Genomic DNA, 21,049 nt, shown 5'->3' with positions numbered 1-21,049 from the left:
TGCCAGTAAGGTAACATATGCCTCCATGCAACCCTGGGATACTTTTTACATAACATACTTTTTCACTCTGTGACAGTGAAAATGTGTCATGAATTGAAGGCCTATCATCTTATAATCCATTTATTCTTTATTCCTGGTATAGAACTGGAAAAAAAAAATCAGATCTGGGACTGTGTATTCTCTGAGTCATAGTCCCACAATAAACAGCACAAAATAGCCGTGTAGCTTCCTGTTACTTCAAATCAGCTTTTCATGTATTTATAAGCTTCTTTTCAGACTTGGGATATGAACCATTGCTGTCTCTTTTGGTTAGTTGCAAACCAGTTTGTTACATAAATCAACCTTTCTATGAGCGTCTATCACTCTTGCTTGTTGTCAGTTTGGAAATCGAGAGCTTGATTTTAATAAAGGTTAGCATGTACAAAAATGGGCGCAAATGGATTGCTCCCCCAAATCTACCAACCGGACACAACCACAATTGTGTCTGCCAAATGCGCAAAACTAACACACAGTTCACTTTAGGAGTGGTATGTGCCGCTTGTTATTTTAACACATGCAATCTGAAATAAATAGATACTTTATTCAATATTCACATTAACAACAAAATACAAGCAATCAAGAAAGTGAAAAGAAATTAAAAACAAAAACAAAATCGGCATTTGAGGGGGACCCAAGGAACTTTACATTCAATCAAATGAAAGAGAAAAGGAAACCGAGATTTACTATGTTGCTTGCTGGGCCGTGGCAAGTGAGAAATAATAAAACTATAAATATAGTCGAATTATGTTACATCAGTAGCCATACAAACCGGGCAAAGGGAAAATATCATAGTGGCAGTGATAGATAATAGTATTGCTGATAATGATGAATTATAATTGACCCAATATGTATTTTGCATGTAAAAAAAAAAGGAAAATCCATTTTAAATATGTGCCCTGCGACTGGCTGGCGACCAGTTCGGGGTGTAGTCTGCCTTCGCCCATTGACGGCTGGGATAGGCTCCAGCAACTCCCCGCGACCCTGTATAGGATAAGCGGTTTGGAAGATGACATGACATGACATTTTAAATATGCATGATATTGCACATTGAATTCCCATTGAATGCCAAAGACCAGTTAAGGAGATATGAGTATACTGTAAATGATGTAAACAGTTTATAATCTGTATGTCAATATGCATAATATTGATTGTACAAGTGGAATATGTACTACATATTTATTTATTACACAGTACCCAGGAGTATATTGCTCACAACTAATTGGGATTTTTTTTCTATAAGTGAATAATGAATGGTACAAAAGATTATCTGAATTACGATTGCTAATTTTGCGTCTTTAATACCGCGTCTGAAAGGCAGGTACAAACCAGTGGTGCCAGCGCATGCTAAATGAGAGGAGAACCTTTCTGGCCATGTAAACATATTTTAAATGAAATTAAAGCGGAAGTCAAGTCAAAAATGTTCTTTATAATAATCCATTCCTGGGGTGGCCAACCACTCAAAGGCAAGTGGTAATGGTAATTTGTCAAATTTTATTATTGTTATATTTTTTTAGTTTGTTGAAGTTGGTAGTCAGAAACATTAACGGAAGCCCGTTTAAAATGATAGTCGGACCGGTCTATAGGCGATTATTATTTTTTCCGTCCGAACAAAATGGTGGGTAAAAGGACGGCTGAAGGGTAGCCAAACTATAGGCGGAAGGTGATAAAAGGACCATGAACTTTTAGTAAAATGCCCTGCTCTACTTTTCTGCCTGATTTAAAGTGAACAACCTGTGTTTGAGAAGTTCATTCCCGGTTGATGTTAGAATGGAGGGAACTCGAGTGCCGCTGAAGATTTGAAGCCTTGAAAGATTCTATTGATACCCAGACAGAATGGCTTGCCACTACGTATTTGGTAGGCTAACTACTAAATTTTTTTCCCACCAAGTTAATGGTGTCAAAGCGTGTTATGCAGGCAAATGTAAACACCGTGTTCAAACGAGCCCTCACACATACAGATACACTGCATTGCTCACTTTGTGTGAAACAGGGGTCAGTAACTTTGTTTGGCCACGGGCCAAATGTTTTCCTAACAATCCTATCGCGGGTGGAAATTACATTTTCATCAGACAAACCTGCTGAAACAATATCAAAAGCTTATGGTTAGGTTTTATCACAGTATTGAGGTCACTATGATATTTATTGCAATGTTGTGTGAAAACTCACAGCACTGCAGTAAACATCACTGTATTGTTGGAAAGTTCTCCGTACACGGTCTGCTCACTACTTGACAGTGTAGTATTTCTTATTTATAGCATTTGAAATGTGATATTGCCTACTGACAGTGATTGCTTTGCTTATCAAACACTGTGAATAAAGGCAACAGGTGTAGAAAAAGACAAGTAACAATAAATAAAATAATCACCGTTAGTTTCTTTGTCTGTGCTAACTGAAACACTTAAATTTGGAGGACAACTTATCTCTGATGTGTTGTCTAAGGTAAGGGGTGGAAGTCGGGCGAAGCGTAGATCTCAACGGGCACCGCACCCCACCAGACGACAGCACGTCACGGTAACATGGCTAACTCAAGGGGTAGCCCGGGAGGGACCCGGGCCCGCTAAGTGCGTTGAAAGTGTCCATGATGCTTCAATTCACATTGTTTTGTTTTGTTTTTTTAATCAGAAGACTAATGTGCTGGCTTGTGTTTACATAGCTCGCTGGAGAAATGTCACGTGCGCCCGTCAGCCAATCATTAGTGTATTTCCGAAGTGAGATGCTGAAAGCCACACTGCAGATTAAAATTACATTTTAAGAATAACTGCTCATTATTTTACAGCGAAACAAGACCAGGACGATAGCAAGGGACTTTTAAACAGGATTCACATGAAACTGGCGAGCCGCAGGTTGGCCAGGCCTGATCAATTCAATGCTGCCCCAGTAGTCTAAACCTGGTATTCTGATTAATGTTGCCTTTGTGGAGTATGAATTAAGCAGCAAAATCCACCCATATTTTATCTATCTCAGGCGGTGGCCATTTTGCCACTTGCTGTTGTTTGAAAATGACATCACAGTTGGTCAGGGCTCAAGTAATGACCAACACGGCTCAGTCTGTGAAGGTCACATGACCAAACTCAGAAAAAGGTCCCTGAGATGAAAACGGGATTTCGCTGCTTAATCCATATTCCACAAATGCAATATTAGTCAGAAAACTGTGTTTAGGCTAGTGGGGGCGCATCCAACATACTATTGTAAAGAAAAGTTTTGACTTGACTTCACCTTTAACAAAACTTATTGCAACATTTTATCTCTTAATATTGCGCCATATTCTCCCATGTGCTCAACTAAAAAGGAAAGTCATACAGGTATGTCTTTTCCTGGTTGCATGCAATATGGTAGACGGACGGAAGCTACCGGAAGTGCGTTTAAAATAATAGACGGACTGACCAATAGGCGATTACTATTTGATCCAGCTTGAAAAATAGACGGATGGCGGAAGCATACCCAGGCTGCAGACGGATGCCAATTGATGGACCCGCAAATTTTAGTAAAATGCCCTCATCCGATTATGAATAAAGTCAAGTCCTGTCCGTGTAAATCTGTCATTTTTGCACTTTTTTTGGCACTCTGGTCAGAGCAACCCTATAATGTGTACATTTTCTGTCAAATCTGGTTATCTGTGCATTCTTTCTTTGACCTATGCATATTTCCGTTTATGCCCTCTTGAATAAATCCAGAGGGAAGGTGAACCATCATATTGCACTTGAAGTTTTATATTACAGATATTTTTCGCTAATTAATGTGATATAACATGTCCATGTTCAGCCGGTGGCGTACGGTGGTAGGGACACAACTGTTGGGCAATTCGTGAGCATTATGGGCCAGGTGTGTCCCACGTCATCAGCACAAGGCACCCATTGCCGGACAGAATAAAACCATGCAAAATGAAGTTTGACCGTCATGGAGCACTGAACTTAGTGCAACTTCTGGAGTACGGATGAAGAAAAGTGCTTAGTTCCACGGGAGAATGCACACAGGGCCAGAATTGACAGAACGCCAGCATCTTAGAGTTGCTCCACCCAGGGTGCGTAGATGACAGATTTGACAGACGGGCGAATGTGCACAGCCAGAAAGGCGAACCGCTGCGCACCTTTTCTGACTTACACACATGGGAAAATGTGGCCCTATGAGAGTTGAAGACAATGGCCTCTTGTATACATCATGTATGAAGTAAGGAGACTAAGTGTGGTTCCAACTTGTCAAATGTCTCCTTTACACGTAAATCCCACAAAATAGTTGATAATAGGAGACACAGCAATTCCCATTCGCTATAGGGTTACAGGTGAGCTGGAGCCAATCCCAGCCAGGTTTGGACAAGAGGCAAGGTATGCCCTAGACAAGTCACCCGCCAATTGCAGTGTCACCTAAAACCAGCCCTTGACCGGCCCACAAAGAGACATAACCTTTATCCCACAAATTATCTTTTGGATAAACTAAACACTCTTAGGAAAACTCTTCTGTCCCAATACTTGTACCCATATAGCGAGGTGGATATGGCATTACTAACTCCGTTCCAACAGTTCATTAGTACTGCCAAAATACTAGATCAGAGCTAGATCAGAGTCTCTGTGTGCCCTGCGATTGGCTGGCAACCAATTCAGGGTGTCCCCCGCCTACTGCCCGAAGATAGCTGGGATAGGCTCCAGCACGCCCGCGACCCTTGTGAGGAAAAGCGGTATGGATAATGAATGAATGAATGAATGTTCTGAGTTTGTACCGGTATGGACTGTAATTCCCATATAAAGCCTTTTTGTTGAAAATTATAGTATCTTTGAAAAGTCTGAGTCACTGCAGTAAATAATGTTACACCATATTACACCTTTTCCCTTGAGACAAATTAATGAAGGCCATTATCATTAATTAATATTTTATTGTCCTGTGACTTGCCTTAAAGGTAAGCCTTTTGTAGTTTTTTTATGAGATACTGATGTAATGTCACCCCATGATCCTATTACTGACTATCCATCCATTTTCCGTCCCACATATTTTGTTTCGGGTCGCCGGGAACTAGAGCATAGTCAATCAGCCACAACATTTATTTAACCAGAAAGTAAAAATGCTTCGAGACCGATGTCTCTTTTTCAATGGTGATCTGGCCAGGAAGGCGGAGCACAATTCACGTCATACAATACAATAGTCCCAACTGACTTTAGGTGAAAGGCAAACTATATGATGAACCAGTTCTTTAACCGGGATCTACTACTTTAACCAGGAACCCCAAACCGCATTGTGGCCAAGGGGAGAATCCAAGTCAGTTATTGCGCCTATTGGTGTGGTACAGAATAAAAACCCCACATTGATGGGAATGAGCAGCATACTAAATAAAGCTAAAGCTAATGAGCTGAGGAGACTTCTCTTTGGGGCAACTGGCTTTAACTTTTTGCCATCCGTGACAGCGTGAGAGAGGCTAACAACAGAGGTTTTGATACACTGCCGAGACGGGCTTCACTTTGACCATATTGCTGAACAGTTGATTTAAAGCTTGTTAACTGGCTAACTAACTATTCACAGATATGCAATGCATATCCGGAAGGAACCCACTTCCATTTTTATAGCTTGACGAACCCGCTTGCCACCACACGCTCACTCCCCACATGGCTACGTCATACACATTGGGCTTTGGCTTTCTTAAAGTGACAGTCCACACAACCAGAGCTGTGCATTCCGCCTAGCTGACGGACTGGTCCATCTACCCGCCTATGACAGACGCCCATTTTGCCAGCGATAAACGATAAACGGGAAATTTTAAAAAAAGATGGATTAAACAACGGGGAACGCTTGGCCTGACGCCCGCAGGAGAATCACACTACTTCACTGTCTTGGAGCCAAAGGACAACGGACGTTCTACTCTTTACCGGATACAGGTGACACGTTTGATTTTGCTGTCGATGCACTAGAAAAGTACTATACACCCAGAGTAAATGTTGTTGTGGAACGGCATGCCTTCAGACAGTGAAGATAAGCACCCCATGAGACTATTACACAGTACGTAGCTGTGCTTTGTGATCTTGCTTCGAAATGCGGATTTGAGGATAGAACAAATGAAATGATTCGTGACCAGTTGGTTGAACATGTGGCTAACCCAAACATAAGAGAGAGACTCTTACTCGAACCAGACTTGACAATGGACTAAGCTTTAACAATTGCATCACAAGCGGAATCTGCTGTTCATCAAGCAAAAGCGATTGCTACGAATGACAATGTTCCAGTGCAAGCTATACAGCCCCGTTCCCAGTTCAACAAGAGAAAGTACAAACAGCACGCTCGCCCAAGTAAGCCTCAGTGCACCTCCACTACTACACTTTCCTGCAGCTGCTTCGGGTGTCGTTCTGACAAATCTGACATCTGGCTAATTCATCTCAGTGTCCCGCAGCTAAAGCAACTTGCAAGTCTTGCTATAAAGTTGGACATTTTGCTTGTGTTTGCCGTTCATCTAAGACAAGTGATGTAAGTGAGATTCAGCTACCTGAAATGACCGTGCTTTACTTGAACAACCATCGCCATGCACCAGACACACTCAAGTGTAATATCAATATCAGTGCACCTGCTTCGCTTAATACAGAGCATGAACTGGTTGTTGACACAGGATCTGCAGTCTTTGCCACGCTATACCTACGTACAGTACGTCAAAGACATGCCACTGTTTACACCTGTTAGTCGGCTAGTGGCCTATACAAGGAAGATCATTCCTGTGCTTGGCTGCCTACAAGTCAAGGTGAGTAGAGGAGTTTTCACTGCTTCAGTTACATTCCACATGGTGAGGAAGGGCACACCTCTCTCTCTTGAAACCCTCCTGAGTCCACAACCTCTACATCTGCTCCCTCCATCGCTGCTACTACTGCTGTCAGCAGTGTGACTGCTTCACCTGCTCCTGTGTTGATCGCAATTTCTGCACCTGCGTCCTGCATCCCTGCACCACCCGACATTGGCTGCGCACAAAACTATGTGCATAAGGTCAAGATTGACCCCACTATTAAGCCTGTACGCCAGAAACTGCTACGCCTGCCTTTTGCAATAAGAGCTTCTGTCACAGCTGAGCTGGACCGTTTGCTGAAGGCTGATGTGATTGAAAGAATTGATGCTTCGCCCTGGGTTTCGCCTATTGTAGTCACGCGACGGAAAACTGGTAGAATACGGATGTGTACAAACCAAACAAAGCTGTTGTCGCAGACTGTTACCTCCTACCTTATGTGGATGAATTGTTTGCAAGCTTACAAGGTGCAAAGATGTTTTCTACCATTGATCTGGCTAATGCATATTACCAGTTACCCCTTCATGAAGAAAGCAGAGACCTCACAGCATTTACCACACATGATGGTCTGTTCAGATTTTGCAGGGTTCCTTATGGTCTTTCATCTGCTCCCTCAGCCTTCCAGAAAATGATGGCTGACATTCTCAATGGACTTCCAGGTGTCCAAAATTATTTGGATGACCTTATTGTCTACGGCAACACCCCTGATGAGCATGGCCAGCTCCTCAACATGGTACTTCAAAAGCTGAAGGAGGCTGGGTTGGTGTTTAATGAAAACAAATGCCACTTCAGGAAAACTTCCCTACGCTTCTTAGGTCATACCATTACTGCTGATGGCATTCTTCCTGAGCACATTGATGCTGTTCTGAAAGCCCCTCCTCCATCCGATGCCGTTGCCTGAGATCATTTTTGGGTCTCGTCTTCTGGTACTCAAAGTTTTTGCCGAACTTTACAACAGTTGTAGCCCCTATGCGCGCCTGTGTCACTACCAAAGATAAGTTTACATCGACTGCTGAAGCACAAAACAGTTTTGAGGAAGTCAAACAACTTCTCGTGACCAGTCTTGCAGTTGCTCTTTTCGACCCCACTATGTGACCGGTAATTTCCACAGATGCAAGCAACTACGGCCTTGGAGCTGTCTTTGCACAAGTCCAGCCTGATGGCACAGAGAAGCCAGTGGCTTTTGCGTTGCGCACACTGACTGAAACAGAGATAAAATATTCAATCGTTAAAAAAGAAGCACTTGCCTGTGTGTGGGCTATGGAAAAATGGAGAACATATCTGTGGGGACGGCGCTTCACCCTCTGCACGGATCACCAGGCATTGACAACACTGCTTAGCACAAAAGGAGTTGGTCGAGCTGGAATGCGGGTTGCACGTTGGTCTGCACGCCTGCTCTGCTTTATGACATTATTTATTGACCAGGTTCCCAGAACTACTCAGCAGATTGTCTATCACGTCTTCCCTTGCCTCTGACTCTGTTCCAGATGCAGAATCTGAGATGGTAGCACAGATTTGTGATGCCCTGACCTTCCTTCCGGTGTCAGAGTTCGAGTCTGCTTGCTCATCCTGTCCTGAACTGTCTGCCCTGCACTTGCAAATTGAAAGTGGTTGGCCTCCATCTGCTAAATCTGTGAGTAATGTACTGGCACCATACTACCAGATCAGGGATGAACTTTCATTCAAAAATGATGACATCCTCAGAGGCCCGAGACTCATCGTACCACTCTCCTTACAACACACAATGATCACACTTGCACATGAGAGTCATCAAGGGATCGTTCGCACAAAGCAGCGCTTGCGCAACCTCTACTGGTGGCCACAAATGGACTAACAAGTACAGTCTTGCATCGCTTCATGTATACTCTGCCAGTCTAATGATAAGACAGCCACTACTCACCCACTGCAACCAGTTCCACGGCAGGATGCGCCATGGAAGAAATTGGGCCTTGATATTGTTGGTCCATTTGACACAGCAGCAGCAGTCTCTGCCTGCAGATACGCCATGGCACTGACAGGCTATTATTTTAAGTGGCCAGAACTTGCATTTTCATCTACTGCCACTACAGAGGATGTTATTCACTTCCTGGCGTCCGTCTTCTGTCATCATGGTAACCCAGAGAACATTGTCACGGACAATGGTCCACAGTTCACATCTGCAGCTTTTGCCTCATTTCTGCACAACAGAGGTATTTCCCATAGTAGAACATCAGTCTACTATCCTGCTGCTAACAGAGCTGTTGAGAGATTTCATCATGCTTTGAGAAGCTGCATTCAAACCGCTATTCAACAGTCTCGACCTTGGAATCAAACTGTTATGAATTGGCTCCAGGTGTATCGTGCAACCGCACATGCTACAACTTCCACCTCACCATATGAGCTTCTTTACGGAAGGAAAATGCGCACCAAACTGGATATTCTTCCCTTGCCGCCTGACACGTCTTCACTGGACGTTTCTGCTCACCAAGCAGTTCAGAAACGCCAGGCTAAAATGAAATCTCACACTGATGCTAGACGTGATGCGTGTACGCCTTTGTTTTCGACCGGGAGAGAGAGTGAGAATAAGGAAGCCTCATCACGTTCCTAAAGATCACCCCTGATTCACTTCTCCTGCAACTTTAAAGAAGAGAATAGGACCAAACACCTTCCTACTGAGTGATGGGAAGATTTGGAATGCCTCCCATCTGGCTCACATTCTTCCAGTGACTGGACTGGACTGCGACACAACTAACCCGTTACACACAAGTGCTAGTTATTCCTCCTCTCACAAACAGCCACTTGTTAAACACAAGCCCAAGTGGCACGAGGACTATGTTATGCAATAATTAGCCAAATGATGCTAAGATTATTACAGTTAACTTCATTAATGCAGGGAGAACAGTGAAAAGGTTGAGTATTACTTGTTACTCACTGGACATTAGTTAAGGATAAGTAATTCTTTAGTTATAGGACTGTTTAATGTGTACCCTATATATTTGCATTATTCTCAATATGCCATGATACTGCTACACTAGTATATTTTGTTAATTGTTTAACTTGGCAGAAGTACAGCCTTACCTTGAAGGAAAAAATGAAAGGCTTAAATTTTGTTTTATACGAGCTTCCATTTAAAATTATTTCTTTAAAGAGAGAGGAGATTTTATGTTCCCTGAATGTAACAGTAGATGGCACTGTTGGCATGCAGATGCCGTGAGAAGAGAGACACGAAGAAACGGAGTTGTAAAATGGCGACCTGAGTTAAGCTTACGTGAAGAAATTGATTTTGACCCACTGTTGTACTGTTAAGTAAAGATAACTTATTTTGGCTACACTCTGGCTTTGTCATTTGAGTCCCGGCAACACGCACCACTTGATGCCAACTCGAAATGATTCCCAATAAATACACAGGAAAAGTGTTCATCTTTCCTTGCTCTTTTCCAGTTTTCCTCATTCAATTCACTTCTATCCTCATACAACATTGGTACACCGTTGTGGGCCATGGGTATTTGCTAGAGCTGGGCATTTTCCAAAAATTTGCGGTCCGTTCATCGCCTTCCGCCTACAGCCGGGCTGCCCTTCCGCTGTCCTTCTATCAACCATTTGTCCAGCCGGACCAAATAGTAATCGCCTATAGGCCGGTGCGACTATCATTTTAAACAGGCTTCCATTAGCGTTTCCGACTACCGACTTCGACAAACTTGGTAATGGTTCGAGTTCTGCTTGATGTTTTCCTGATGCATACCCAATATTGTATGCATTTGGGAACTTAGTACACCTCAGTTCTGTTCTGAAAAAAAAAATCTGAATACAAATCCAGCACATGTAATTTTTTATTAGCTATTGACGAACCACCCGAAATGTGTCCGCAACCCTCTTTTGGGTCCCAACCCATTAGTTAAGAATCACTGTACAAGGCCATAATCATGCTGGACCAGAAAAGAGCCTTTCCCAAACCTTTTGCGCAATAGGGGTGGGCAATATCGATATTGTCGATACGAAGCAAGTACTTGGATCGGATCAATACTTCGCTCAAATCGCCACTTCTCCCCCCCCCTCTCTCTCCCCCAGTGCCTCCCGCAACTCTCTGAGTCTCTGCCTGAGTGAGTGACTCAGGCACACTTTTAGGCTTGGTTCACACCGCAGGCAAATGCGACCCTGATCATATTTTTTTGCCCACATGCGACCAGTATCTGATTTTTTTATGACCGTCTGAACGGCTCAATTCCGATTTTTTCAAATGCGACCTGGGTCGCTTTCGTATGTGGTCCTAGATGGGATACGTATCCGATCTTTTTTAATGCGTTCGCTGTCTGAACGGCCAGGTTGCATCTATCTGACATTGAAGTCATCCGGAGATCAAAATGTGCTGCACGCAGGCGGAGGGAGACAGCTGGCAAAGGGGGAATCGAATCTGCAGTTGTTTTGAGTAGCACTATTGATTTTATATTTTACTTTAATGTATTCCCACTTGTTACTTTAATGTATTCCCACTTGTTCTGAAACAGTTGTAGTACCCAGCAAAAAGTATCGGTATCATATCGGTATCATCCGATACTACCCTGTATTTACTTGGTATCGGATCGATCCCAACATTCCCAGTATCTCCCATCCCTATTGCACAAGCTGGAAGCATAAAACCCATGATTGACAAGCAAACAAATTGCGGAAGGCATTTTTCAATAATTAAGTCTGGACAATGTCTGTGTCCAGTGAGGACATTCTTTTTTCACTTTATAAAGTAAGTGTGCATTGAATGGTGTAATAAATAAAGACAACAGCCTTTAGTTTATGTGAAGTCAATGTAATTCTTTCTTCCGCCATAAAATATCAAGGGGGAAAAACCAACTGGTGCCTGCCCAACTTGATCATCAGCCAGTCTTGAAAGAGCACAATAAACACACATCAGGAATTGACTGAAGCGCCAATGGGAGAATATGGCACTTGGAAACTGTTCGCAACAAGCAATAGCAAGCCTGTGATTCTTGTTGAATCTGTTTCAAGTTGTACTTGTTAGCATAGGGAAAGGCTGGTCATGGTGGTGAAACTCTGACCAGGTTTTTCTATTGACATAAACTAGCATTTGGAAAGAGACACACGTTTACATGCAGTCAATATTCGGGTTAAGATCAAAATTCCAATACTGTATCTGAAACATTCAGAAAAACACGTTTACATGCAGCAGCGGACAGAGGTATGCCCGCATTTGAATAAACCGACTGAAACTGCGATGCCCGGACGTAAAATAAACATAATTTCCCCTTGTTACTTGCGACCGTCAATAAAACACTTTACATACATGTAACTCACCACAGGAATAAACCAGTCGGTTGCCTCCGCGTTCCAAAAGTGTGCCACTGTAATGCGCCTCTGAGTTTGCCATGATTGTTGACCTATCTGCTTGTGTATTTCCGATGAGTTGCATGCCAGACAATACGGACTTATACACACGTATATACTATATCATTTTTGCCCTAGACACAGAAAATACTGTGAAAACGATGCAAAATCATTTCATTTAAGTTAGGCTCACTACGGCGAGGATGCGGCGCACACAAGCACCTCATGGACTACAAAGACCAAGATTCCATGTGGTTGAGCATGCGCAAAGTGTCCCGTGCAATCCAATTGATGTATAGATGCGCACATATTTGGGTTAGAAAAGAAGTAACCGAGCCATGGTATTCGGAATTTAAAAAAAACACGACCTCCGACGTCGGTTTGGTCTATCAGGGCCTTCACAGGTTTATTGAAGTCGTTTCACAGGTTACTCTCAGCTAGCATTGCCAACTCCCTGAAAAATAAATAAGGTACACCTAATCGGCGGGGACGGCCGACCTTATTGCCTTCAACTAGGGATGGGCGTATCGATACCAAAATATCGATATTCCGATCCATAGTGCTCAATTTTAAGTATTGATCCTCAAGATAAAGCAGTGATATTTGCAATTAATTCATATATATATATATATATATATATATATATATATATATATATATATATATATATATATATATATATATATATATATATATATATATCCATCCATCCATCCATTATCTCCCGCTTATCCGAAGTCGGGTCGCGGAGGCAGCAGCTTCAGCAGGGAAGCCCAGACTTCCCTCTCCCCAGCAACATCTTCCAGCTCTTCCGGAAGGACCCCAAGGCTTTCCCAGGCAAGCCGGGAGACATAGTCTCTCCAGCGTGTTCTGGGTCGTCCTCGGGATCTCCTGCCGGTGAGACATGCCCGGAACACCTCACCAGGGAGTCGTCCAGGAGGCATCCTAATCAGATGCCCGAGCCACCTCAACTCATCTCAACGCGGAGGAGCAGCGGCTCGACTCTGAGTCCCTCCCGGATGGCCGAACCTCTCACCCTATCTCTAAGGGAGAGCCCGGACACCCTGCGAAGGAAACCCATTTCGGCCGCTTGTTACCGAGATCTTGTTCTTTCGGTCATGACCCACAGCTCATGACCATAGGTGAGAGTAGGAACGTAGATCGACCGGTAAATTGAGAGCTTCGCCTTTCGGCTGAGCTCTTTCTTCACCACGACAGACCGATACAGGGTCCGCATCACAGCAGACGCTGCACCGATCCGCCTGTTGATTCCCGTTCCATCTTACCCTCACTCGTGAACAAGACCCCAAGATACTTGAACTCCTCCAATTGGGGCAGAATCCCATCCCCGACACGGAGAGGGCACGCCACCCTTTTCCGACTGAGGACCATGGTCTCAGATTTGGAGGTGCTGAGTTTCATTCCGACCGTTTCACACTCGGCTGCGAACCGCTCCAGCGAGAGTTGGAGATCGCGGCTTGAAGAAGCCAACAGTACCACATCATCTGCAAAAAGCAGGGATGCAATACTGAGGCCACCAAACCGGACCCCCTCAACACCTCGGCTGCGCCTAGAAATTCTGTCCATAAAAGTTATGAACAGAATCGGTGACAAAGGGCAGCCTTGGCGGAGTCCAACCCCCACAGGAAACGAATCCAACTTACTGCCGGCAATGCGGACCAAACTCTGACATCAGTGGTACAGGGACCGGACAGCCCTTATCAGGGGGCTCGGTACCCCGTACTCCCGAAGCACCCCCCACAGAACTCCCCGAGGGACACGGTCGAACGCCTTCTCCAAGTCCACAAAACACATGTAGACTGGTTGGGCGAACTCCCATGCACCCTTGAGGACCCTGATGAGGGTGTAGAGCTGGTCCACTGTTCCACGGCCGGGATGAAAACCACATTGCTCCTCCTGAATCCGGGATTCGACCTTCCGACGGACCCTCCTCTCCAGCACCCCTGAAAAGACCTTGCCGGGGAGGCTGAGGAGTGTGATCCCTCTGTAATTGGAGCACACCCTCCGGTCCCCCTTCTTAAAAAGGGGGACCACCACCCCGGTCTGCCAATCCAGAGGCACTGTCCCCGATGTCCACGCGATGTTGTAGAGACGTGTCAACCATGACAGCCCCTCAACATCCAGAGCCTTTATGAACTCCGGGCAGATCTCATCCAGCTTTTTGACTACCTCGGTTACTTCAACCCCAGAGATAGGAGAGCCCACCTCAGAGTCTCCAGGCTCTGCTTCCTCAGTGGAAGGCGTGTCGGTGGGATTGAGGAGATCTTTGAAGTATTCTCCCCACCGACCCACAACGTCCCAAGTTGAGGTCAGCAGCACCCCATCTCCAATATAATCAGTGTTAATGGTGCACTACTTCCCCCTCCTGAGATGTCGGATGGTGGACCAGAATTTCCTCGAAGCCGTCCGGAAGTCATTTTCCATGGCCTCCCCGAACTCCTCCCACACCTGAGTTTTTGCCTCAGCAACCGCCAGAGCTGCATTCCGCTTGGCCAGCCGGTATCTGTCAGCTGCCTCCGGGGTCCCGCAGGCCAAAAAGGCCCGATAGGACTCCTTCTTCAGCTGGACAGCATCCCTTACCGCTGGTGTCCACCAGCGGGTTCGGGGATTGCCGCCACGACAGGCACAACCACCTTGCGGCCACAGCTTCGATCGGCCGCCTCAACAATGGAGGCACGAAAACATGGTCCACTCGGACTCAATGTCCCCCGCCTCCCCCGGGACGTGGGAAAAGTTCTGCCGGAGGTGGGAGTTGAAACTCCTTCTGACAGGGCATTCTGCCAGACGTTCCCAGCAAACCCTCACAATACGTTTGGGTCTGCCAGGTCGGACCGGCATCTTCCCCCACCATCGGAGCCAACTCACCACCAGATGGTGATCAGTTGACAGCTCCGCCCCTCTCTTCACCCGAGTGTCCAAAACATGCGGCCGCAAGTCCGATGATAAAACTACAAAGTCGATCATCGAACTGCGGCCTAGGGTTTCCTGGTGCCAAGTGCACATATGGACACCCTTATGTTTGAACATGGTGTTCGTTATGGACAATCCGTGATGGGCACAGAAGTCCAGTAACCGAACACCGCTCGGGTTCAGATCGGGGGGGCCGTTCCTCCCAATCACACCTCTCCAGGTCTTACTGTCATTGCCCACGTGAGCATTGAAGTCCCCCAGCAGAACGATGGAGTCCCCAGGTGGAGCGCCCTCCAGCACACCCTGCAAGGACTCCAAAAAGGGTGGGTACTCTGCACTGCCGTTTGGTGCATAAGCACAAACAACAGTCAGGACCCGTCCCCCCACCCTCAGGCGGAGGGAGGCTACCCTCTCGTCCACTGGGGTAAACCCCAATGTACAGGCGCCAAGCCAGGGGGGCAATAAGTATGCCCACACCTGCTCGGCGCATCTCACCCTGGGCAACTCCAGAGTGGAAGAGTGTCCAACCCCTATCGAGAGGACTGGTACCAGAACCCAAGCTGTGCGTGGAGGTGAGCCCGACTATATCTAGTCGGAACCTCTCAGCCTCACACACCAGCTCAGGCTCCTTCCCTGCCAGAGAGGTGACATTCCATGTCCCAAGAGCTAGTTTTTGTTGCCGGGGATCGGACTGCCAAGGTCCCCGTCTTCTGCCGCTGCCCAGCTCACACGGCACCCGACCCCATCCATTATCGATACCGCTTATCCTCACAAGGGTCGCGGGGCGTGCTGGAGCCTATCACAGCTGTCTTCGGGCAGTAGGCAGGGGACACCCTAAATTGGGTGCCAGCCAATCGCAGGGCACACAGAGACAAACATCCGCACTCACAATCACACCATGCATGTTTTTGGAATGTGGGAGGAAACCGGAGTACCCGGAGGAAACCCACGCAGGCACGGGGAGAACATGCAAACTCCACACAGGGAGGCCGGGGCTCTGAACTGTGAGGCGGACGTGCTAACCAGTCATACACCATGCGGCCTTTACACATTAAGATAAATCGTTGGTAACAAAAACCTATGTGTTTGCATTGATGTACTGTAATCACGTCAGGCAATAGTCGTATTCGTGTTTGGTGATAATGCACCGGACTTAAAAAAAAAAAAAAAAAAAAAAAACACTCAAATATTTAAAACCATTATCATAACCATTATAATCATGGTTATAATAACGGTGATAAATACTAACAACAACAATAATCGGAGTAGATACTATGCCTACATATATAAACATTTGTTATTTTGGAGGACATAACACGCGGCCATCACGCGCCCAATGTATTTTTGTTTTCACGCGTTACGAAAGTGCAGGCTTGTCAAATGAAGCGGATTACTACATGTCTGGTTAAACGTTCTGTTGCGCTGAAATAAAAACAAGAATTAATTAAAAACACTCGAGCACCAAACAAGATTTGCAATAAAAGTACAATTTAATGGCAAACCAACATTATGATGATCGGACCACATTATAGTTGCAGTAGACAGAGAGGATAATAATATTTAAGTGCACATATGTGTATTGTAATAAATGTTTTCAAATAAAGTTGTCCCATGTACACAACAACGTCATCTCCCAGCTGCTGCAGACTGGGGCGCCTCATCACGATCTGGCGAGGGACTTTAAGTATTTCAGAGCTCTTATTTGTTTTCATGCGCTTGCCCCTGGTACTTGGATGGGCTTAACATTAGCCGTTAGCTTGGAGAAACGGATGCCAAAGAAAGCTTGTCCCCGCGAGCACGAAAGGAGTGGTGTTTGTGAGTGGTCCCTTCCTTGGCGAATCGCGAATCTTTCATAGCAAAACTTAGTTCACTCACTGACTGCATGGAGTTCTCGTTCCCGTGAACGAGAAATGGCAGCGACACGTTCACTCACTGAATCGTTGGTGAACGGGAAATGACATCACTGATCCCCACAGCGACACGTTCACTCACCGAATCGTTAGTGAACGGGAAATGATATCACTGATCCCCGCTGTGATACGTTCACTCACCGAATCGTCGGTGAACGGGAAATTACATCACTGATTCCTGCAGCGACCCGTTCACTCACTGAATCGTTGGTGAACAGGAAATGACACTGATTCCTTCGTGAAGGCCAATAGCGTGGCAGTATTTTCAGTAAATCCCACTTACATCTGACGTTGGCTGCTGATTGGTCGATTGCGAAGACAACATGCGCGTGGCTGAGCTCAAATGAACTGAGAAAAGAACGAATCACTTCAAGAAGGGATCCATTTACTCACGTTAACTGAAAAGATTCCTTCTTTTTGAAGGAATCGTTCGCAAACGACCCAACACTAGTGGTGTGTTAAAGACCGATTGTTCCATTAATTCCATTGACATATTACACATTATTTCTTACTCTGACGATATTACAGGACAAACTGCGTTCCTTTACCACTCAATATGGGCCGCGTACTTCCGTTCCTAAATACGGGACGATTCCGTTTTTCAAGGGACGGTTGGCAACCCTCAGCTGTAACCTACAGCAACAAGAGCACACAGCAACACTAATCACACCTTCAGTATCATCTCTTCCTTTTTCTTATCCCTTACCTTTTTTAATTTTTTACGATTACACATCACTCCGGAATTCAGTCTGGTGTAATGTTCATTTGTGGACCCCCATAATTCAGAAACACTAAAAAGTCCTTAACAGGTTAACATTTAATTTAGACATACAGTAACTGTGTCTACCATGACAGCACCGTGGGAAATAGGTTAGCACATTTGCCTCTCAGTTTAGAGGTCCTGGGTTCATGTTTGAGATCTGCTCTTCATCAGAGCTGGGCACTTGACCCTTTTTTGCCCGTCCGGCCGCGACCCTCTACCCTTGACCTGGGTACTCATAAACATTGTTGGCCCCTGTCCCATTCCAACCCCCGCAGCAACCCCGCAGCCCCCCCCCCCAAAAAAACACTAAAATCCACTTCCAGCCATTTTTTAAAATTTGTAACCCCCCACCCCCCCGCCTCAAAAATGGGCATCCGGCCGGGCCGGAGGGTCCCACCGGTCCGGCCCAGGGACTGACTGTCCAGCTCTGGTCTTCATGTATGGACTTTGCATGCTGTCAAGCATGCAAGTTAGCTTAGTTGAAAATAATTAATTGAAGTCTCTAAAGCCCCTTAAAGTGAGGATGGCCCCCCGAGGGGCCCTCCGTCATCCGTCAAAACAAATCGCTGATGCACGTCGTCATCTAAGTAGATGTGTGAACATGTTATACATCTTTTAAAAGCTGAGTTTCTGGAGATTTGAAAGGTGCCCAACATTTTATAATACAATCATATCTGCAGACTGAGTGAGCATTTATGTTAGACAATCGTATATCTAAAAACAAAATAGCGACTCACCATAACAACGTCATAAATATAAACGAACATGTCCAACTCCATCAAACATGGTCCCATTACGTCGACAAGGTCAAAGATTATTGTCAAAGTATTCCGGTAAAATAGTGAGTCCATGCCAAGCTTTACATCCATAAAGCCACGTTATCTGCAGCTGCAAATGTTACCAATTTCCATCAAATATCACTATTTTTGAAGCATTTGTGATCGTAGCTTCACTTACCATGAGCGGATTAGCAACGTATAAATATCAAACGAAAGGCATAATCCTTGGCCTTTGATTGACACCTCACTTTAGCAATCCGCAAGGGTTTTCCCTTCAAAAAGACCTACAGAAGCCAATGAACGGCCGTGCGTAAAAAAGTCACTCCCATTATATATCCTTACGTAGCTTTGGCTAATCACAGCGGACCTGACTGGTGACTGACGCATTGGATAGCCAATAAAGTTCCGCAGACAACGATATGGGGTGTCATACAAATCCTCTTGGAAAAAAAAAAACTCGCTGCGTAAACGCCTTTCTTTACGTACTTCGTTCTCCTGCATTCTGTGCGTAAAAAGACTCTCTGCTATCGCGAATCCTCTTTTGCTGTTGTTGTTTTTTTGCGTGCAAACATGGGAAAACAACAGCAAAAAAAGAACTACACCGTAGATGATGCCAGGGAACTGTGTTTGCGCTGTGCGAACAACGACTCTGATGTTGTTTCGACAGAGGTGGAAGGCTCCGACGCATCTCACTTTGACCTGCACGATTCTTCTGAATCTCACGATTCAGATGCTGACTGGGCACCACCAGTCCCCTCACTAAGGAAACGGCCCAGAAGTGATAGCCCCAAGTCTAATCTTTCATTAGAGCCCAGGATCATTATTGTATGTTGAAGCATTCCAGAATAGCAGCCTTTTTTCCACAAGTATTCACACAGGTCACCCAAATGGAACATTTGGGGTTCGCCTGTACCTTTTCTTAGGAAAACATGTGTAAAATGCTCATTTGCAGGATTATTGTCAAATTTGAACTGGAACTTGGGGAGACCTCAAGCGTTGATCCTGTAGTGTTTTCAAGTCCTAATCAGCATTCTAAATTCATTTTCAAGGCAGATTATGTGAAAAGAAATGAGACGATCATAAGATTCGCCTTTTTTTTTGTTTTCAAACATCCATAGTTCAGTGACAGGAGCACTTACACAGATTCTGACTGTTTGGGAGAAAAAGTCAAAATGTTGTATGAAAAAAGAGACCAAAACTATGCTGATACTCCAAATGGTTCAAGAACAGCTACAAATTTATGTTTTTGGCAAAGGTTGCCCTCAGTTTAAGGGGCTAAATTGTCTTTATGTATGAATGGGCCCAGGGATTAGTTGACAACTAATCCACGGTGTACTTTTTTCACCCAAAGTCAACTGAGATAGGCTCCAGCACACCCATGACCTGAATGAGGAGAAGCAGTATAGAAAATGGATGGATGGATAACTGACTACCAAGTTCGCAAATTTGTACACAACAGTCGTAGTACACAAGATGTCAGGAGCAATAGCATTTCAGCCTCCAGTGATGATGATGATTTATTTTTTGTTCCAAAATTTCAGCAACTTAATTATCAATATTAGGTCTCCAGACTCCTAAAGGTCTCCCAAATTATTTACAATACATGAATCAATGGGTGCATCAATACAAAAACATGCGTAACTCTTGATGGGGACAACTGACAATAAGTTGATTCATTAACTCTCATTTTATATGAGCGTACAAAGACTCATATGATTGAAACATGTCTCGTAAATTGTTCACTCTTACCTCCTATTGACCATTAATATATGTTTAAATATGTCAAGACAAAAATCCAAACCAGATAAACTAGAAAATATGACATTTACCTCGAATTTGGTCTGTCCGTGGCTGTGACTCCCATGTCAGACATCATAACACGGAGCGAAGATTTTTTTTTTTTCTTTTTTAGCAGAAATGTGTGAATTGAGTTATGTGTTATGGTGATAAGAATATGATAGAGTGTAATGTAAAATGGTCATCATTATAATCTAAATTTGAAATATTATTGGAATGTTTTTTCAGTCATTTGAAGACACACAATTGAAACACCCCTGTTGGGTTTTGGTCAGTTTTTTTGCAATGCTTTAGTGGTTACATTACATGCATCCCTTCCAATTTATTTGAATAAAGGATCACCGAAATAGACGTATCTGTAATTTTACTTTAGTCCTGGAAAGGTGGGCCATTGCAAGAATTGTTTAGTAGTCTCACGTTAAGACAAAATGTAAGAGATATGCATCAATTCGAGACATCGATAATCATGAGGTAATGAGATATTTCTACCCCAGGTTCACACTAGGCATACACAGCCACACAAAGCTGTACAGCTGTGAGACACACACAATAACAACAGCAACATACTATACTGTACATTCTCAAAATGAATCAAATATTTAATATGACGTGCCTCTCTCTTGGCTTCTCTTCCCAGCACTCTGTTGATGCTGTGAATGCTGGTGTGAATCCTGTTGGTGATACCTCTTATAACTCTAGCCACTGGGATCTGGGTAGTGCCTTCTTCTTTGCTGGAACAGTTATCACAACCATAGGTACAATTAAA

General features: G+C 44.6%; 1 protein-coding gene across 3 annotated transcripts in view; it reads left to right on the top strand.

Annotated features, from left to right (window-relative positions):
- Positions 1 to 21,049, top strand: part of kcnk10a (potassium channel, subfamily K, member 10a) — a 42,573-nt gene that overhangs the window by 3,964 nt on the left and 17,560 nt on the right. Inside the window, exons 2-3 of one of the 3 annotated variants that reach the window (XM_086019274.1) lie at positions 8,275 to 8,420; positions 20,921 to 21,038. The exons of 1 other annotated variant lie outside the window; for it this stretch is intronic. In XM_086019274.1, coding sequence (XP_085875400.1) covers positions 8,289 to 8,420; positions 20,921 to 21,038 — 250 coding nt within the window. In that variant the 5' untranslated portion in view covers positions 8,275 to 8,288. The remainder of the gene's footprint in view (positions 1 to 8,274; positions 8,421 to 20,920; positions 21,039 to 21,049) is intronic. One more of the 3 variants, XM_086019272.1, reaches the window with a different exon arrangement.

The sequence above is a fragment of the Filicampus tigris genome, chromosome 20 (genome assembly GCF_054856515.1).
Source record: "Filicampus tigris isolate MCC_2025a chromosome 20, RoL_Ftig_1.0, whole genome shotgun sequence".
In the NCBI taxonomy this organism is placed as follows: Eukaryota; Metazoa; Chordata; class Actinopteri; order Syngnathiformes; family Syngnathidae; genus Filicampus; species Filicampus tigris.
Note: the sequence above shows the minus strand (reverse complement) of the source record. Positions and strands in the feature narration are given on the sequence as shown.